This window comes from Mixophyes fleayi, chromosome 11, assembly GCF_038048845.1.
Source record: "Mixophyes fleayi isolate aMixFle1 chromosome 11, aMixFle1.hap1, whole genome shotgun sequence".
Lineage (NCBI taxonomy): Eukaryota > Metazoa > Chordata > Amphibia > Anura > Limnodynastidae > Mixophyes > Mixophyes fleayi.
In genome coordinates, this window is record NC_134412.1 from 62,620,848 (window position 1) to 62,638,130 (window position 17,283).

Below are 17,283 nucleotides of genomic sequence, written 5' to 3' on the forward strand. Positions count from 1 at the left end.
CCATGCTGAAAACACTAGGGGCTAGATTTACTAAGCTGCGGGTTTGAAAAAGTGGGGATGTTGCCTATGGCAACCAATCAGATTCCAGCTTTCATTTATTTAGTACATTCTACAAAATGACAGCTAGAATCTGATTGGTTGCTATAGGCAACATCCCCACTTTTTCAAACCCGCAGCTTAGTAAATCTAGCCCCTGGGCTCTTCCCACATCCCTGGTCTGTAATAGAGTTAGTTGTGGAAAATGTATTTTTATGCTTGTGCACTACAGGTCTCAGCAAGACCTGGCAGCCGTAAACTGCCTGGCTATGCTGGCGCTTGTAGAACTGCAAGTGCTAATATACCCATAACTTCCACAGTATGCTGGGACCAGGGCCTGCTGGAACCTGTAGTGCCCCTGTAATAAAATACTCTTACGCAGCAATAAAGTCCTTTATTTTAAATAGACACCCCAATACAAAATCCCTCTTTTACCCACTTATTCCACTGAGGGGGTTCTCATCTGTCTTGAAGCTTGAAATCCTGAAAAAACCCTCAGATAGACACCGAAGAACGTCTCTTGTGGAGCCGCTGTGCGAATGACAGATTCTGAGACTGAACACTAGTCAATACAGACTGGCTGCGCTCTGATTGGTGAGAGTGTTGGAAAGCCTCTCTGCTTTTGTAGCTGTGGCGAGAACCCATGTATTAAACCTGGCTTATGAACAAGTCAGCTTACGTAGCATCTGCCCACAAATGGCACAATGTTAGCATCACCTAGTATGGGCGCTAACTATTGCAAATGGCTATAGTATCTCATTTTAATATTGACAGAATCCTGCTGACTAATAATGTACTGCAGTGTAAAAGAAATGTATCATCAAGAATATTTTAGACATGTCATTTAGAATTATGTACAATTGAACTTTACAATATTACAAATAATACAGTTATATGTATGTTAGTGGTTTGTCATAATGCTCATTTTCTCTTTAATTTTGCTTGACTTCTGCAATTTCCTATTATTTGGTTTGCTTACTTCCTATTTTTCTCCAGGGGCGCACGCAGGGATGTCAGACCCAAAAAAACACACGAGAGAGAGCTGCTGCGCATGCGCCCGGGCATGTGCAGCAGCTCCGTTTCTGCAGCGCTGTCCTATACAGCAGCCGCGGCGCTGTCAAAGAAGCATCCGCGGCGGTGCTGTATACAATACATCACCGCCGCGGATGCTTCTTTGACAGCGCCCCGGCTGCTGTATAGGACAGTGCCACTATGGTGGGCACTTAGTTAGTGGAGGGGGGGGGTGTTCTGGAGACCCAGAAACCCCCCCTGCGTGCGCCACTGTTCTTATCCATAGTCCATCCACAAACTCAACAACTAAGATTTCCTTCCTCTCCGCAATATCTTGATCTCCTTACTCTGTTTTTTATCTCATTCATGGTAGCTTCCAATAATTCACAGCATTGCCTAAAATAATCATCCTTCATTTGGCTGCATGTCCTTTAGTTTCAGTCATATTCTCTCCACGGGCCTTAAGAAGTCTATCAGCAACCCATTACTTTGTAGACCTTCCTCTCCATTTGTTCTACCTTAATGTTCCTTCCCTCTGCATCGCCATATCTCGGCCTGTGTTTAATTTTGCCACATCTGTTACTATTGTTCAGTCGCAACTGCATTTTACATTTGTATCACTTTTCCATATACGTCTGCAGTGTCGGACTGGGGCATGAAGGGCCCACCGGGGAACTGCAATGCTAGGGGCCCACCAGAGGGGGTGTGGCCAGTCATCATAGAGGCGAGACTAGACGCTAGAGGGGGAGTGGTCAGCCCACGAAGGACAGCTAGCACCATAGTGTAGTATATAAAGAATGCAGTGTGTGTATAAAGAGTACACAGTCTGACCTGCCCCTTAGATTGGGCAGAACAGTCACCATAAATCGGTATTGTCCCACTAGACCAGGCTTGGCTAACCTGTGGCACTCCAGGTGTTGTGAAACTACAAGCCCCAGCATGCTTTGCCAATATATAGCAGCTTATTGCTGGAAGGGTGTGCTGAGACTTGTAGTTTCACAACACCTGGAGTGCCACAGGTTAGCCAAGCCTGCACTAGACTCAGAATTTTTGACAGACTGTCCTACCTGTTGTTGTCACTTTTACCACCTGCAGCTGCTGGTTTCTTTAGTTGCTGCTTGTCTGGATCTTGGAATGTTGAGGGCCCTATTTGGAAAAAATAATGGGTACATTTAGAAGATTCCAACCAGCCCTGGCATTAAATCAATAGGACCAACAATTAATACTTAGGCCTTCCTCCAGCCACAACATTAAAGTTATAGTATTCCCATTTAATAAACCTATTTCCCTCCCCCCAGACAGCCCCTGCAATAAATCGCATTTATGTATAATACGTATAATAAATATACCTATTTCCCGCAACCGTCACTGCCATTAAATAATTCATATTCACATTTAATTAAAAGCCCCCAAACCACCCCATCTTAAATTAAATTGTCCCACCTTCACCCTACAAAGAAAATAGCACCCATTATTTAGCTACCACCTACCACACACACATTACATTGCCACAAGCCCGCTGTGCCATCACACACACATTACTGTGCCCCTTAATCACCATGCTGGGCCTCCTTATGATCAGACTGCGCCCTCCATGCTGTTTTTGCCCCCCCTTCATCACCCTGTGTCATGCTGCTTTTGTTTCCCCCTTCTCCTGGCCCCCCTTAACTCTGCCATCATGCTCCCCCTTCACTCTGCCTTCATGCTCCCCCTCCACTCTGCCTTCATGCTCCCCCTCCACTCTGCCTTCATGCTCCCCCTCCACTCTGCCTTCATGCTCCCCCTCCACTCTGCCTTCATGCTCCCCCTCCACTCTGCCATCATGCTCCCCCTCCACTCTGCCATCATGCTCCCCCTTCATGCTCCCCCTTCACGCTCCCCCTCCACTCTGCCATCATGCTCCCCCTTCACTCTGCCTTCATGCTCTCCCATCATGCTCCCCCTTCATGCTCTGCCATCATGCTCCCCCTCCACTCTGCCATCATGCTCCCCCTTCACTCTGCCATCATGCTCTCCCATCATGCTCCCCCTTCATGCTCTGCCATCATGCTCCCCCTCCACTCTGCCTTCATGCTCTGCCTTCATGCTCCCCCTCCACTCTGCCATCATACTCTGCCTTCATGCTCCCCCTTCATGCTCCCCCTTCATGCTACCCCTCCACTCTGTCTTCATGCTCTGCCTTCATGCTCCCCCTTCATTCTGCCTTCATACTCTGCCATCATGCTCCCCCTCCACTCTGCCTTCATGCTCCCCCTTCATGCTCCCCCTTCATGCTCCCCCTTCACGCTCTGCCTTCATGCTCTGCCTTCATGCTCTCTTCTTTCTTCCATTCCCTCACTTACCTTTTCTATCTGATTCTTTATTCTCTTCTGTCTTCTGTCTTCTGTCTGCGGCGCTCCTCACTGAATGTCGGGCGTGATGACGTCACGCCCGGCATTCAGTGCGCACGGAGCCAGCGCCGCAGACACGCAAGGTTTTTTTTGTTTTTTTTTGTCTTCAGTTACTCGCTCCCCCACCAACGAAGAGGGGAGCGATCAGGGTCGGGGCCTACCGGGGGATAGACCGGTCCCCCGGCGGGCCAGTCCGACCCTGTACGTCTGTCTCACACTATCAAATTAGACTGTTAGGGGGGTATTCAATTGTCAGCGAGTTGTTTTTTGATCGTCTTATGTCATTTTAACGCTGTTTCTTATAATTTTCGAGCGGGTTAACTTTACCCACAATTCAATTCCATTTTTAACGCTACGTTTTTTTTCATCAAACGGTCCTCTCACGCTCCAGTAGAGGTTTTTTTTAAAGTATCGGGTGTGCACGAAGCAGCCGCATTAAAAGCTATTCAATTGTTTTTTAACGTGGCGGGTAAAACAGGAAAATATGCTGTTTTATCTCGCACCTCCTTGGGGTGTGTTAAAAATAAAAATCCTCTGAAAAGAATTTAAAATCATGTAATAATGTGGAAAAAAATTTAAACTTATGTTTATCACTAATGTCTAACTTGTGTAAGTTGATTGTCTTGTGAAAAAATAATGAAATACAAAAAAAACAAAAAACACTAATTATTTAAATCTTTGTATGTTTTTGGTACAAATATGAATGCAGTAATGTGTTTTGACATGGTATAGATGATTGTATGGTAAAAAATAGTTGAATTAAAAAGTATGCTAAAGAAAGTACTGTAATGTAGATATTATCATGTGTAATGCAATCTAATGTATGGAAATGTATGCAAAACCTATACATGACCGCGTTAAAGCTTCCCTTCACTCCCCTAAAATCTCGCAAACACAATTTTTAACGCGCGGGGGCAGCGTTTCCTCTTTTTCAATTGAATTGCACAAGTTTTTCCGATGCATTAACTCAAAACGGTCGCTATTGCCGTCAAAATCCCGCAGGAGATTTTTTTTTTTTCTTAACACAGCGGGAAAAAAAACCTCACTAACAATTGAATACTCCCCTTAGTTGTTATTGGCAGAGACCTCCTTTCGGTTATAGTTTAATAATTGCGATGAAAAGAAAATTGCTAATCGTCATGCTGGCCACAAACACTGCATCTGCAGAGATATCCCCATTTCCTAATAACAATCGGATCAAAATCAAATGGATCATTATTGGATATGTTAGTAAATATTGTTGGAACATTACCGCAGATCAACACTATTGGCCTGGTGACCCTAGAGGAGATCTGGCTGCTCGACCCAAGCGACTAATGGCTGAATCATGTCCAGTTTGGCTTCTTACATTATAGCTGAATTGGACTCTGGACTGCACCATGTGTGGTCAGCTTTAAAATAGGCATTAGATATCAGAAACGTGCTGTGTGACCCTGTATGATCTAAGTGAAACAATGTTGGAAAAAGCCAATATGACCTTGACGATATTGACACTTTATATATTTCTGGTTATAACAATAGCTTGCATATATTGCATTACACAGAACTATGTGCTAGGTTACAACATAACTAAAATCCCTTGGAGAACCCTGCTTTGTCTACGGTGCTCTGCATAGCTGATAATTATCTTAATTATGGCCAAAGGTACTGTGCACTATTTAATTAGGATTTAATCGGTGTCTCGCAGGCTGACTGCTTCCAATTAATCACATTGGACATATTATAAGGCTAGACAAATGGAAAGCTACCCACAGAAAGGATAATGGATTGGACACAACATGCTGATCCTCTTCAACTCCCTGTGGGGTGTCCACCTCGTTTCCGGTTTCACAAAGTCAATATGCATTTACACATGCATACAAATATGCGCATCATATTATGTGTTTGCCTGTGGGGTCAGCTGACAATCTTAGAAATGGATTATCTTGTTTTTATATCCTTTGACATCTTTTTCTTGTCTGGCTAAAAGTCACAGGGAAAATCTACCAATAAAGTACTTATTCCCAGTCAAGACAGACTAGCCCTATGACACACACACATATGTAAGTTGTGTTCTGGTGCATGGCGTATGTCTGCATTGTAACAGCAGACAAACAAAATGTGTTTAAAGTAGTGCCCTCCACACACACATCTGCCGACTTGCCTGGTATCAGCGCACATGTGATTTGAAAACATTTAGCATAACCAAGAATGATCCAGTCAAAATCAAACTGATCTGGCCGTAGGGCACTTGTCAATGTGTTTGGTGACCAAACAAATAGGCCTATAATGGTTATCTGCTGAGCGCACTGATGCTGTGCATTGGCCTGCGCTCCATGGCCGGATCACTTAAACGTCTACTTGTTTGCTGGCAGGTTTCATCAGATCATGAGGGTTTTGTTGCGTGAGTAAATATGCAGAAACCGTACACATTGACACAAACTGATGCTACTTTGTGTGGTTTGGTCTGAGACTCTTAATTTAATGTGTCATTAGCAGCTAACTGCTATGCTAGGACTATATAGCTATTCTTAGGGAAAGTATTCTACACCATGCTATATCTGGTAAACGCTGCGTCATACAGCTGTGAAAATCTAATGTGATGCATGCCCCCTTCTATTTAAGCAACTTGTTTAGTTTTGGGAGGGGTTACTTGCCCACAGCTCTGTTTCCTGTGAGTTCCTCCTAACTCTGCAACCTGTACCCACAGTGTAGCAATGCTGAGAGAATAACAAAGCTTTGTCTTTAGAATAACTGAAAACTCATATTTAGATATAATAACTCCCTTCTAACCAGCAGAATGGTGGGATCTGATAGGTGGGAGGAGTCCTGTCATTTTACCCACCCTTCTCTTTCATTGGCCCTGTGGCTAATTATTCTGCCACAGGAGAAAAATCATCACTATATGTTGAGAGCACTGAATGGAATTCAAGATAAAAAAAAACATTAATGTGGGAACATGCTCCACCCTGGTTGCAGCAACAGGAAAGTTACTAGGAAGAAAGGGAGCACAGCTTAATTTAACCCCTTCCTGAAATTTAATGTTCATAGACATTAAGATTTGCAGTACAGTCTGAAATCTGACATCTATAAGCTAGTTCCCAGAGACCCTCTCTCACTGGACCACTGCCATCAATGAAGTCTAGGGACCATTTAAAAGGCTTGGAACCATTTATATTCAAAGATCGACAATGTCTACAACGAATATTTAAATTTGAGCGTCATGTGATCAGTGAAGAAGCATCATCAAAGCAAATTGTATTTCAAAGGACAGTCCAAGTGACATCATTGGTTTTCTGAAAAATCAGGCTCAGGTAGTTATATTGAAGAGCTGAATAAGCTGCCACACACAAAACATTACTAATGATCCATGGTGAAATGATTTTAATGGCAACTGCCATTTAGTTACCATTTGATACAATTTGCATTCGATTTAAAAGTATACTCCCCAATTTTGGTCCCAACTCAAATTGAGGTATTTTATAAGCGGTGAACAAAAGGGGAGATCATTTGAAGTCTTTGATGACCCCACAACAAAAGCTAAAAAGTTAAAAATAAAAATAAAACAAATAATCATATGTTTCTGTCCTCCAATAACTGACTCACTGCATATATGGTATCCCTATACTTGTACAAGACGAACGAACACATTTCAGAGTCATTGTAGTTAGAGTAGTATTGCTCTAATTATGTAAATGTAACTATGAGCAGATTTAGGTTTTGTACCTACAGTATCTAATGCATCTGTAAGGTGTTGTCAAGTTTGCAACATATTTTGTTGTGCAACATCTTCTCCTTATCTAACAGCAGCTCCAACATTCACTTATCTATGACATCCAAGATACATTTCTGAGTTGTGTCTCAACAGCAGCACAGCAATACAGAAAAGGGATATACATCTTATTGTATCTTATTCGATTCCTGATCATGGCCTTATCTGTGTGGAGCTTGTATGTTCTCCTACACTCCAGAAACATACTAGCAGGTTAATTGGCTGCTATTAAATTGACCGTAGGCTCTCTCGGTTTGTGTGTGTCAGGGAATTTAGACTGTAAGCTCCAATGGGGCAGGGAGTGATGTGAGTGTGTTTTCTGTACAACGATACGAAATTAGTGGCGCTATGTAAATAGCTGATGATGATCTTATGTTTGCTGTACATTTGGAGTATTATTTCAATGATGAGACATATTTACAGTGTCATGTGACATTTTATAAATCTGTCAGATTTCTTTGCCAACCAATGACTCTTGCCAACAATTCCACCGAATGAACATGCCGGCGTGTGCAAAGTTAAAGTGCCACCCAGACATTCATGATCTTAAGGTGATCATTTAAGGAAGCGCCGCCTCTCTAATGTACAGTAAACATTGTAGAGGCGGCGCTTCTTTAAATGACCACCTTAAGGCCGAGAATGTCTGGGTGGCCCTTTAACCTGACGTCATTTCCACACGTCGGCATGTTCATTCGGCGGAAGAGTCATTTCAAGCTGTCGTTCTCACCTCCAGGTAGGACAGCTCAAAATCGCACTTCTCCCATCAGTCAAACTGATGTCGGATTTACTCTAGTCGCTGAAGTGACTGCCACCGGTTTTTCTAGCTAACAGTCCAGTAGTTCAACTGATTGTACGTAGTATATAATATGGACCATCTAGTTTTTGTGCTGGGAATGGGTGTTATTAAGTGCTAGATACATGTGGCCATCATATTATATACTCGGTACATTGTATACCTGCATTTATTTACTGCTGGATATTGTTCATTATTTAATGTGCCAAAATATATAATACTATGGGCACTGATTGGTACACACGGTGTATGCAAAACATTGGGCATTGCTGGATATTTAATATGTTGGTTCTCTGCTAGGTACTATTTTTGGCTCTGGTCGGTGTATATTTAGTGTTGGGCATTGCTGGAATATATAATATTTCAGGTATAAGTTGATATATATTATTATTATTATTATCATCATTTATTTATATAGTGCCAGCGTATTCCACAGTTAACAAACACAGTAATAAAACTAGACTACTATATTACTAAACTGTGGGTTTGAAAAAGTGGAGATGTTGCCTATAGCAACCAATCAGATTCTAGTTATCATTTATTTAGTACATATTACAAAATGACAGCTAGAATCTGATTGGTTGCTATAGGCAACATCTCCACTTTTTTAAACCCATAGTTTAGTAAATATACTCCTAGGTATTAACAGCCAGACAAAGAGGTTAGAGGACCCTGTTCGCTGGCCTACAATCTACAGGTTTAATACATTGCTGGGTATTTAATGTCCTGTTTCACTTCTGGGTATACAGTATCATATTATGGGCACTGATCAGTAAATACTGTGTTGGTTCACTGTTGTGTATATAATTGATGGTTATATAGTGTGTGGGTCATTATTGGGAAATATGCATGTACTGGTTATTGTCACCACAATGTGGTCTATTTCTAATTCCTGCACTATGGCACCTTGTGGAGGCCGGCTATATGGGTGGGCACATAATGCTGGGCCACTGGTGGTAGTAAGCAGTGGGAGGCACAGGCTAGGGTAGTCACTGGTGCTTGTATAGTATTGTAGTGCTGGTATACTGTACTGCTGATATCAGGAGGGGCTTACTTACTGTGTAATTGTAGGGACACTGGTGCTGGTATACTGATTGGGACACTGGTGCTTGTATAGTATTGGAGTGCTGGTATACTGTACTGCTGATATCAGGGGCTTACTTACTGTGTAATTGTAGGGACACTGGTGCTGGTATACTGATGGGGACACTGGTGCTTGTATAGTATTGGAGTGCTGGTATACTGTACTGCTGATATGATCAGGGGCTTACTTACTGTGTAATTGTAGGGACACTGGTGCTGGTATACTGATGGGGACACTGGTGCTTGTATAGTATTGGAGTGCTGGTATACTGTACTGCTGATATCATCAGGGACTTACTTACTGTGTAATTGTAGGGACACTGGTGCTGGTATACTGATGGGGATACTGGTGCTTGTATAGTATTGGAGTTCTGGTGTACTGTACTGCTGATATCAGGAGGGCCTTACTTGCTGTGTAATTGTAGGGACACTGGTGCTGGTATGCTGATGGGGACACTGGTGCCTGTATAGTATTGTAGTGCTGGTATACTGTACTGCTGATATCATCAGGGGCTTACTTACTGTGTAATTGTAGGGACACTGGTGCTGGTATACTGATGGGAACACTGGTGCTGGTATACTGATGGGGACACTGCTGCTTGTATAGTATTGGAGTTCTGGTGTACTGTACTGCTGATATCAGGAGGGCCTTACTTGCTGTGTAATTGTAGGGACACTGGTGCTGGTATGCTGATGGGGACACTGGTGCCTGTATAGTATTGTAGTGCTGGTATACTGTACTGCTGATATCACCAGGGGCTTACTTACTGTGTAATTGTAGGGACACTGGTGCTGGTATACTGATGGGGATACTGGTGCTTGTATAGTATTGGAGTTCTGGTATACTGTACTGCTGATATCAGGAGGGCCTTACTTACTGTGTAATTGTAGGGACACTGGTGCTAGTATACTGATGGGGACACTGGTGCTTGTATAGTATTGTAGTGCTGGTATACTGTACTGCTGATATCAGGAGGGGCTTACTTATACCGCTTTCATACTGCCGCCCCGGCAATATCCTGGGTTTTTCAAGCCGGGTTTTTGCTGGGGCTCGGAGCGTCCCAGCTCAGAAACACCATTCATACTGCACCTCGGACCCGGGAATTTCCCGGGTTGACCCAATTCATACTGCACAAGTCTGTGCCCTGGCAATTTGTGGGAGTCATCACCAGAGCAGTTTTCATTGGCTGAAAAATGGTGATACACAATATAAAAATACAATAATGAATAAAGGATACCTCCAATTGGCTTATATATTAGTCGTACTAGTCTAGGAGGGCTTTCTGAAAGGCATAAAGAGACTGGGAAACATATATTTAAGGGAAGGTTGTAGGAGCTTTTAAAGCTAGGCATTGCATATTTCAATGATTACCCCAAAAGACTAGACTTCTAGATGGAAAATTAATGGCCTCTTTTTGGCAAGCATAAAATGAATGAGAAATGCCTAATTCCAAATCCTCCAGAGACAGGCAGACAGCCAATCAGCTTGTTTTCTGTGCAACCCGGGTTGAAAAACCCGGGTTGCACCTTTCATAGTGCAGGCAACCTGGGTCCGACCCGGGAATTACCCCTCGATAAATCCCGGGTTGAAGACCGGGGTTTTTAGACCCGGGATTTTTGACTCGTACCATTCATACTGCACCAAGACCCGGGTCGTTTGAGCTCGCCCCGGCAAAAACCCGGGATTTTGGTGCAGTATGAATGGGGTATTACTGTGTAATTGTAGGGACACTGGTGCTGGTATACTGATGGTGATACTGGTGCTTGTATAGTATTGGAGTGCTGGTATACTGTACTGCTGATATCAGGAGGGGCTTACTTACTGTGTAATTGTAGGGACACTGGTGCTGGTATACTGGTGCTTGTATAGTATTGGAGTGCTGGTATACTGTACTGCTGATATCAGGAGGGGCTTACTTACTGTGTAATTGTAGGGACACTGGTGCTGGTATACTGATGGGGACACTGGTGCTTGTATAGTATTGGAGTGCTGGTATACTGTACTGCTGATATCAGGAGGGGCTTACTTACTGTGTAATTGTAGGGACACTGGTGCTGGTATACTGATGGGGACACTGGTGCTTGTATAGTATTGTAGTGCTGGTATACTGTACTGCTGATATCAGGAGGGGCTTACTTACTGTGTAATTGTAGGGACACTGGTGCTGGTATACTGATGGGGACACTGGTGCTTGTATAGTATTGGAGTTCTGGTGTACTGTACTGCTGATATGATCAGGGGCTTACTTACTGTGTTATTGTAGGGACACTGGTGCTGGTATACTGATGGGGACACTGGTGCTTGTATAGTATTGGAGTGCTGGTATACTGTACTGCTGATATCAGGAGGGGCTTACTTACTGTGTAATTGTAGGGACACTGGTGCTGGTATACTGATGGGGATACTGGTGCATGTATAGTATTGGAGTGCTGGTATACTGTACTGCTGATATCATCAGGGGCTTACTTACTGTGTAATTGTAGGGACACTGGTGCTTGTATAGTATTGGAGTGCTGGTATACTGTACTGCTGATATCAGGGGCTTACTTACTGTGTAATTGTAGGGGCACTGGTGCTGGTATACTGATGAGGACACTGGTGCTTGTATAGTATTGTAGTGCTGGTATACTGTACTGCTGATATCAGGAGGGGCTTACTTACTGTGTAATTGTAGGGACACTGGTGCTGGTATACTGATGGGGACACTGGTGCTTGTATAGTATTGGAGTTCTGGTGTACTGTACTGCTGATATGATCAGGGGCTTACTTACTGTGTTATTGTAGGGACACTGGTGCTGGTATACTGATGGGGACACTGGTGCTTGTATAGTATTGGAGTGCTGGTATACTGTACTGCTGATATCAGGAGGGGCTTACTTACTGTGTAATTGTAGGGACACTGGTGCTGGTATACTGATGGGGATACTGGTGCATGTATAGTATTGGAGTGCTGGTATACTGTACTGCTGATATCATCAGGGGCTTACTTACTGTGTAATTGTAGGGACACTGGTGCTTGTATAGTATTGTAGTGCTGGTATACTGTACTGCTGATATCAGGGGCTTACTGTGTAATTGTAGGGACACTGGTGCTGGTAAACTGATGGGGGCATTAGTGCTGTGTGTCTAGCTGGACATACAATGCAGGATAACTTTCCTGTAAAATATATTTTTATTCATTTATGTTGAATTTTCTATTTGTACATTTTCAAGATCCATGACATGCAACCTGCAATGATTTGTCTCCAGTTCTACAGAGCTTTCACATATGTAAATAATTGATACTGTGCGTGAGAGCATGTCAAGGATAACATTAGAACCTGAACATTGTCAACATCTTCTAGGCACTCAGATAAATGGGATTGAGGCTGTCGCTGTATTTTATTTTTTACCAATTTTAATGCTGGGTAATCTGCAGCAGAGGTTTGGACTAGTTTGTTTGTTAACATTGAAAGTCTGCATTGCTTAAATTTATACCTCAGATGCTTTCAGAGTAGTATAATATTTAGCAATTATGTTGTTAATATGTTTATTATAATGTCCTTTACATTAATTATATTTATCAATGTGCTTATCACTGAAATGTTTATATTATAAACTATAATAACAATTATAATTAGGACACACACACACTATATATATATGTGTGTGTGTGTGTGTGTGTGTGTGTGTGTGTGTGTGTGTGTGTGTGTGTGTGTACATATGTGTGTGCATGTATATATGTGTATGTGTATAGTATGTGTGTGTGTATATATATATGTGTGTGTGTGTGTATGTATGTATATACAGATATATGTGTATGAGTGTGTGTGTATGCATGTGTATATATGTATATATATATATATATATATGTGTATGTGTATATATATATATATATATATATATATGTATGTGTGTATGCACACTCACACACATATATATATATATATATATATATATATATATATATATATATATATATATATATAATATGTATATATATATCCCAATTGTAAAGCGCTACGGAATATGTTTGCGCTATATAAATAAATGATGATATATATATATATATATATACATATGCACACATTGTGTTCTTTATATTTTTAGCGTATTTATAAACAATGTAATCACTAAGACTTAACATTGTTCAAGAGGTGTTGTGCATATAAATAATTTAAATTGGAGATGCCGAAAAAAATTCACACTTATTCCCAGGGTACCAATACATCCCCCTTTGCCTATTGGATAATGAGGGCCTCCCTCCCCCTCATCTTGAGCTTGTATTCATCTTCTCGTGATGCTGGGTGGGAAGAATATTCTGCAAGGCTCAGGGTGACAGAAAAGGAAAGCAGACAGCTCGCAAAATAAACAAGAGATCCTGTAAAAGGGGGCAGCGAATAGCTCTGATTAGTGCAAGGCTGGTTGCTTTGTTATGGCTCTGCTATGAAGATGCAGTTAATTTGTTCCACGGCTGGAATGGAGACAGCATTTGCATGCGCCTAGAATGCCATCCAGAGGAAGGAAAACAAGCTGGAGGGTTATGGGAAATTGCAGTGTGTAATGGAGCAAGGGGCTTGCAATGAAATCAGCTCAGGAAGGTCTGATCTGCACATGCAGGAGTCAGGAACATTGGATGGATACAGGGCATAGAACAACCGAGGCATCAGTCCTGTTGCTGAAGAGTGCCAAAGTACAGATGATGGAGAAAGCACAGCATTGCTAGGCTTGGTAAACAGGTAATATCAGGAGTCGTGGCCAGCCAATAGCGCCGTGAGAGAACACTGCTAATAAGCCACGCGTGGCTCAGACAGCTGCGTGGGTTCCAGGGTTCGTGATGCCAAAGGCTTGAATCCGAATCATGGGAGGGAAGCTGGTGAAATGGTAAGGAATACATAATGCTGTTGCCATTCAAAACCTTATAGGTTTTAAACCTGTATTTATATGGGAGGTGACCCAAAGTACAATTAAGCACAATCCACTTCATTGTAGTCTTTATGGTCACAATACACATTGCAAACAAAACAAACACATTATTGGATGGGCGGCAGATTTATTGTACCCCTATATACTGCCTTATTATTATAATACAGTCTTGTGCAACTACATGCAGCTTTTTTCAGGAAATTTGTATGATGTATGTAGATGTATGATATATTAGTTATGCAGGCACACATGATACATTTTATACAATCATTAGAGAACCAATACCATTCAGTATTAAACTGTTTCTCTACACACAGGTTGCATCTCTGAAGGTTAGTTTGAATGGATTCTTTCTGCAGACTGTGCTCACAAATATTACTGCTATCAAAATTCTACTAAATTCTACTCTAATAACAGAAATGGGACATTTCTAAAAGTCTGTTTGTATAAATGAGTGGAGTACAAGACCTATTATGGGACCAATAGCAGTAACAGTACAACTTTCGCTTAGGCACATCAAAGCCATGTATAGTTTTGGTGATCAATGGGTACAGACATGTCAAGGTCATGGGTATCTAAGGTGTTTAAGGGGTGCAGACATGTCAGTTTATTTATTGGTGATTTTTCTAAAAGCACAGATGGGTTAGATGTTTGCTCAGTCATCTTAAATGACTCATCTCAGCCTAATTAGCCATATCCTTAAATCCTGGTCTGCCTGATGCCATTGGTTACTCCTATTGCCAAAGCTGGTGTTTTGAATAATTACATGTGATGATAATTAGGATCATATTCTATCTAAATTACATTTACAGTCACAATTTCTATTAGTACAGTGATTGTCTTTGATCTCTGGGGTGAGTCCCAGGGCGTGAGTATTGTAACCCCTGGTGGAGTCTTTAATTGATACTGTGTTATATTCTAGTATTAAAATGTATCTTGTTATTATTATGGAAATAAATAACTTGGGAAATGGATATGTGAACAAAGTAATTACTAGTTTATTTTTTGTTGATTTATGCAAAAACACAAATATTAGAATAACATCATATAATGATAACTGCCTATTTTGGTTTATCAGAGAATATCATGACATCCCATCCTAAAAAGCATGGCGACCAATCAAAATGTAATAGTGGTCCATATTTTGGATTACAACCCATTGGTTAAGAAATATTATTAAATATTATGTTACGACAGCCAATATATTGATCATATTTTTTTTTTAATTATTTTTTTATTCTACGTTGATTGGCAGCCTTTGATGAGGATTTGTGTCCCAGGTCAATAAGTGACAGATGTGATTTATAGATACTTTACTAAAAATTACGGCCAAATTAACAGCCTGCAGGTCCTGGCCTTTCACCTAACATCGACCCACTAGTTCAAAGGTGTTCTCTATATCCTTTATTTATTTGTGTTAATTTCTATAAGTTATGGTTCCAGCAAAAACGAATTATTAAGATAAAAGAATATTAATGTTATAATATGTCTTGTGGTTTTTACTTAGAGAGTTTTCAGAGCTCGGAACAAGTCTGTTCATTGTTTTATCCAGTACAATTGGACTGATTGTAATAATAACCAGACAAGACATTCATATAAAATAGTTGCTTTGTACAGTTGACTCTGAAATTCTGTTACATTCTAGGAGCCTCTGAGGATTCAGCACTACAATAACATGTGGGAACTGTCTATTGTGTGACAGCTGAGTCAGGTGATACTTAAAAGAGGGAACTAAATGCTCAGAAAACAGTACTTCTATGAAAATCTGTCTGACATCTCATAAACTATATAGCAGCATTGTAGGCCTCCGCAGAACTTATTCTAACTCTTTACTGTCACAATTTTTAAAAAATAGACCAGTAAGAGTGAATCATTACCTTAGTACTAACATTGTATTATATTTATTTATTAATTAGTCTTAACATCTTGGCAGGACCCAGTTACTAAAGGCCAGAGTCTAGGTAGGTTTTCCACTTAGGCAATAAAAATGGGTCTTGGTGCCAATGTTATTAGTAAGGCATATACTTAACAGGAATAGGAAGACCTGTATTTTTTACATAAAATAACTTGCATAAAGCAGTGCTATGTATGGAACCCATGTACAGTACACTTCTTTGTGTATAGATGCCCTCTTCTTGGGGTTTTAAATTAGTGTTTTTTTTAATGTGAAAACTTTTGTTAGATTTCATAATCCTTTTCCAATACATGTTTGACATACACTGGTTAAAGAGCGATTGCACTTGCAGTCGGGGGCAGGGGGCGTGTTTGAGGGCAGGGGCATATATCCGTACACACCTTCTGGAAATTACAAGTGTGTACAGGAAATGACCACAACTTGAACTGAACATACCATGGGCATAAAACAAGCTCCTGTGTGTAGTCCCACTGGGTGCTGTATTTGTGTGTCTGATGTGTCTCAGGGCAAGGGTCACTTTATGAAGGGGGACAGTGGGGAAGGCTTATCTGACATTACACAAACTTCCTCACCTTGTCCAATGTGCCCTAATCCCAACCCCTCCTCACTGCTTCCTACCTGCTGCAGTGTCTGGTGGAGGAGGGCACCGGCTTTTACAGCAGCTCACACTCCTGCTGCTCCATCTGGGAAGAGTGCTGGGGAATCCCCCTGATGATGTTACCAGTGCTATTCACAGACTGCCCACATCATGGAGCAGCAGTGTGAGCTGTATAGTGCAATGCAGCATTCTGATCCCTCATCCATCATCCATCGGACACTATAGCAGAGGGATAGCTGCTGTCTAGGATGGATTGGGAGAGAAGCGTGATGTTGAACATATCTCCTGACTGTCCCTGAATCCCCAAATCCAGCAAGAATTAGGACAGTTGGCAGAATGAGCTACTCCCTCCTATCTGTTCTCACAGCTTTACCTGCTGCTGTTGGTGTGTTAAGCTTTTTTGCTGCTTTATTGGATCCTGAAATGTTGGGGCCCTGTTTGGAAAAGGGATATGTACTATTTACCTCCTGGAAAGCCAAGCAAGGAGTGGACACTCTATGCCTTCCTCTCCTTAACCAGCTCTGACATTAAATCGCTAACATTTATTATATAGGTCTCCTTCCTCCTAACCAGTTCAGTCTTTAAATTGTTATTAAAGACCCCACATTGCTTTATTGGCCCATACAATAGCTCCCGTCAACCCCATATTACATACAAGAACCCATATTTCCTAAAGAGTCCCATATTTAATGGAAGGCAGACTCCTCCTACATGGCCTCTACACATGTTGGTAGCTCACCGCTTCCTCACATGTACTAGGGCATAAAGGGCTATAATGAAATTCTATCCCACATGGTGAG

At 41.6% G+C, this 17,283-nt stretch overlaps 1 protein-coding gene across 5 annotated transcripts in view; it reads left to right on the top strand.

Annotated features, from left to right (window-relative positions):
- The window catches only part of DIXDC1 (DIX domain containing 1), a 122,319-nt gene that overhangs the window by 67,776 nt on the left and 37,260 nt on the right, over positions 1 to 17,283 (top strand). The window contains exon 1 of one of the 5 annotated variants that reach the window (XM_075190992.1): positions 13,320 to 13,928. The exons of the other annotated variants lie outside the window; for them this stretch is intronic. Within the exon in view, the coding sequence (XP_075047093.1) occupies positions 13,906 to 13,928 (23 nt within the window). The 5' untranslated portion in view covers positions 13,320 to 13,905. Of the gene's footprint in view, positions 1 to 13,319; positions 13,929 to 17,283 lie in introns of those variants that run through there. 5 annotated transcript variants of the gene reach the window in all.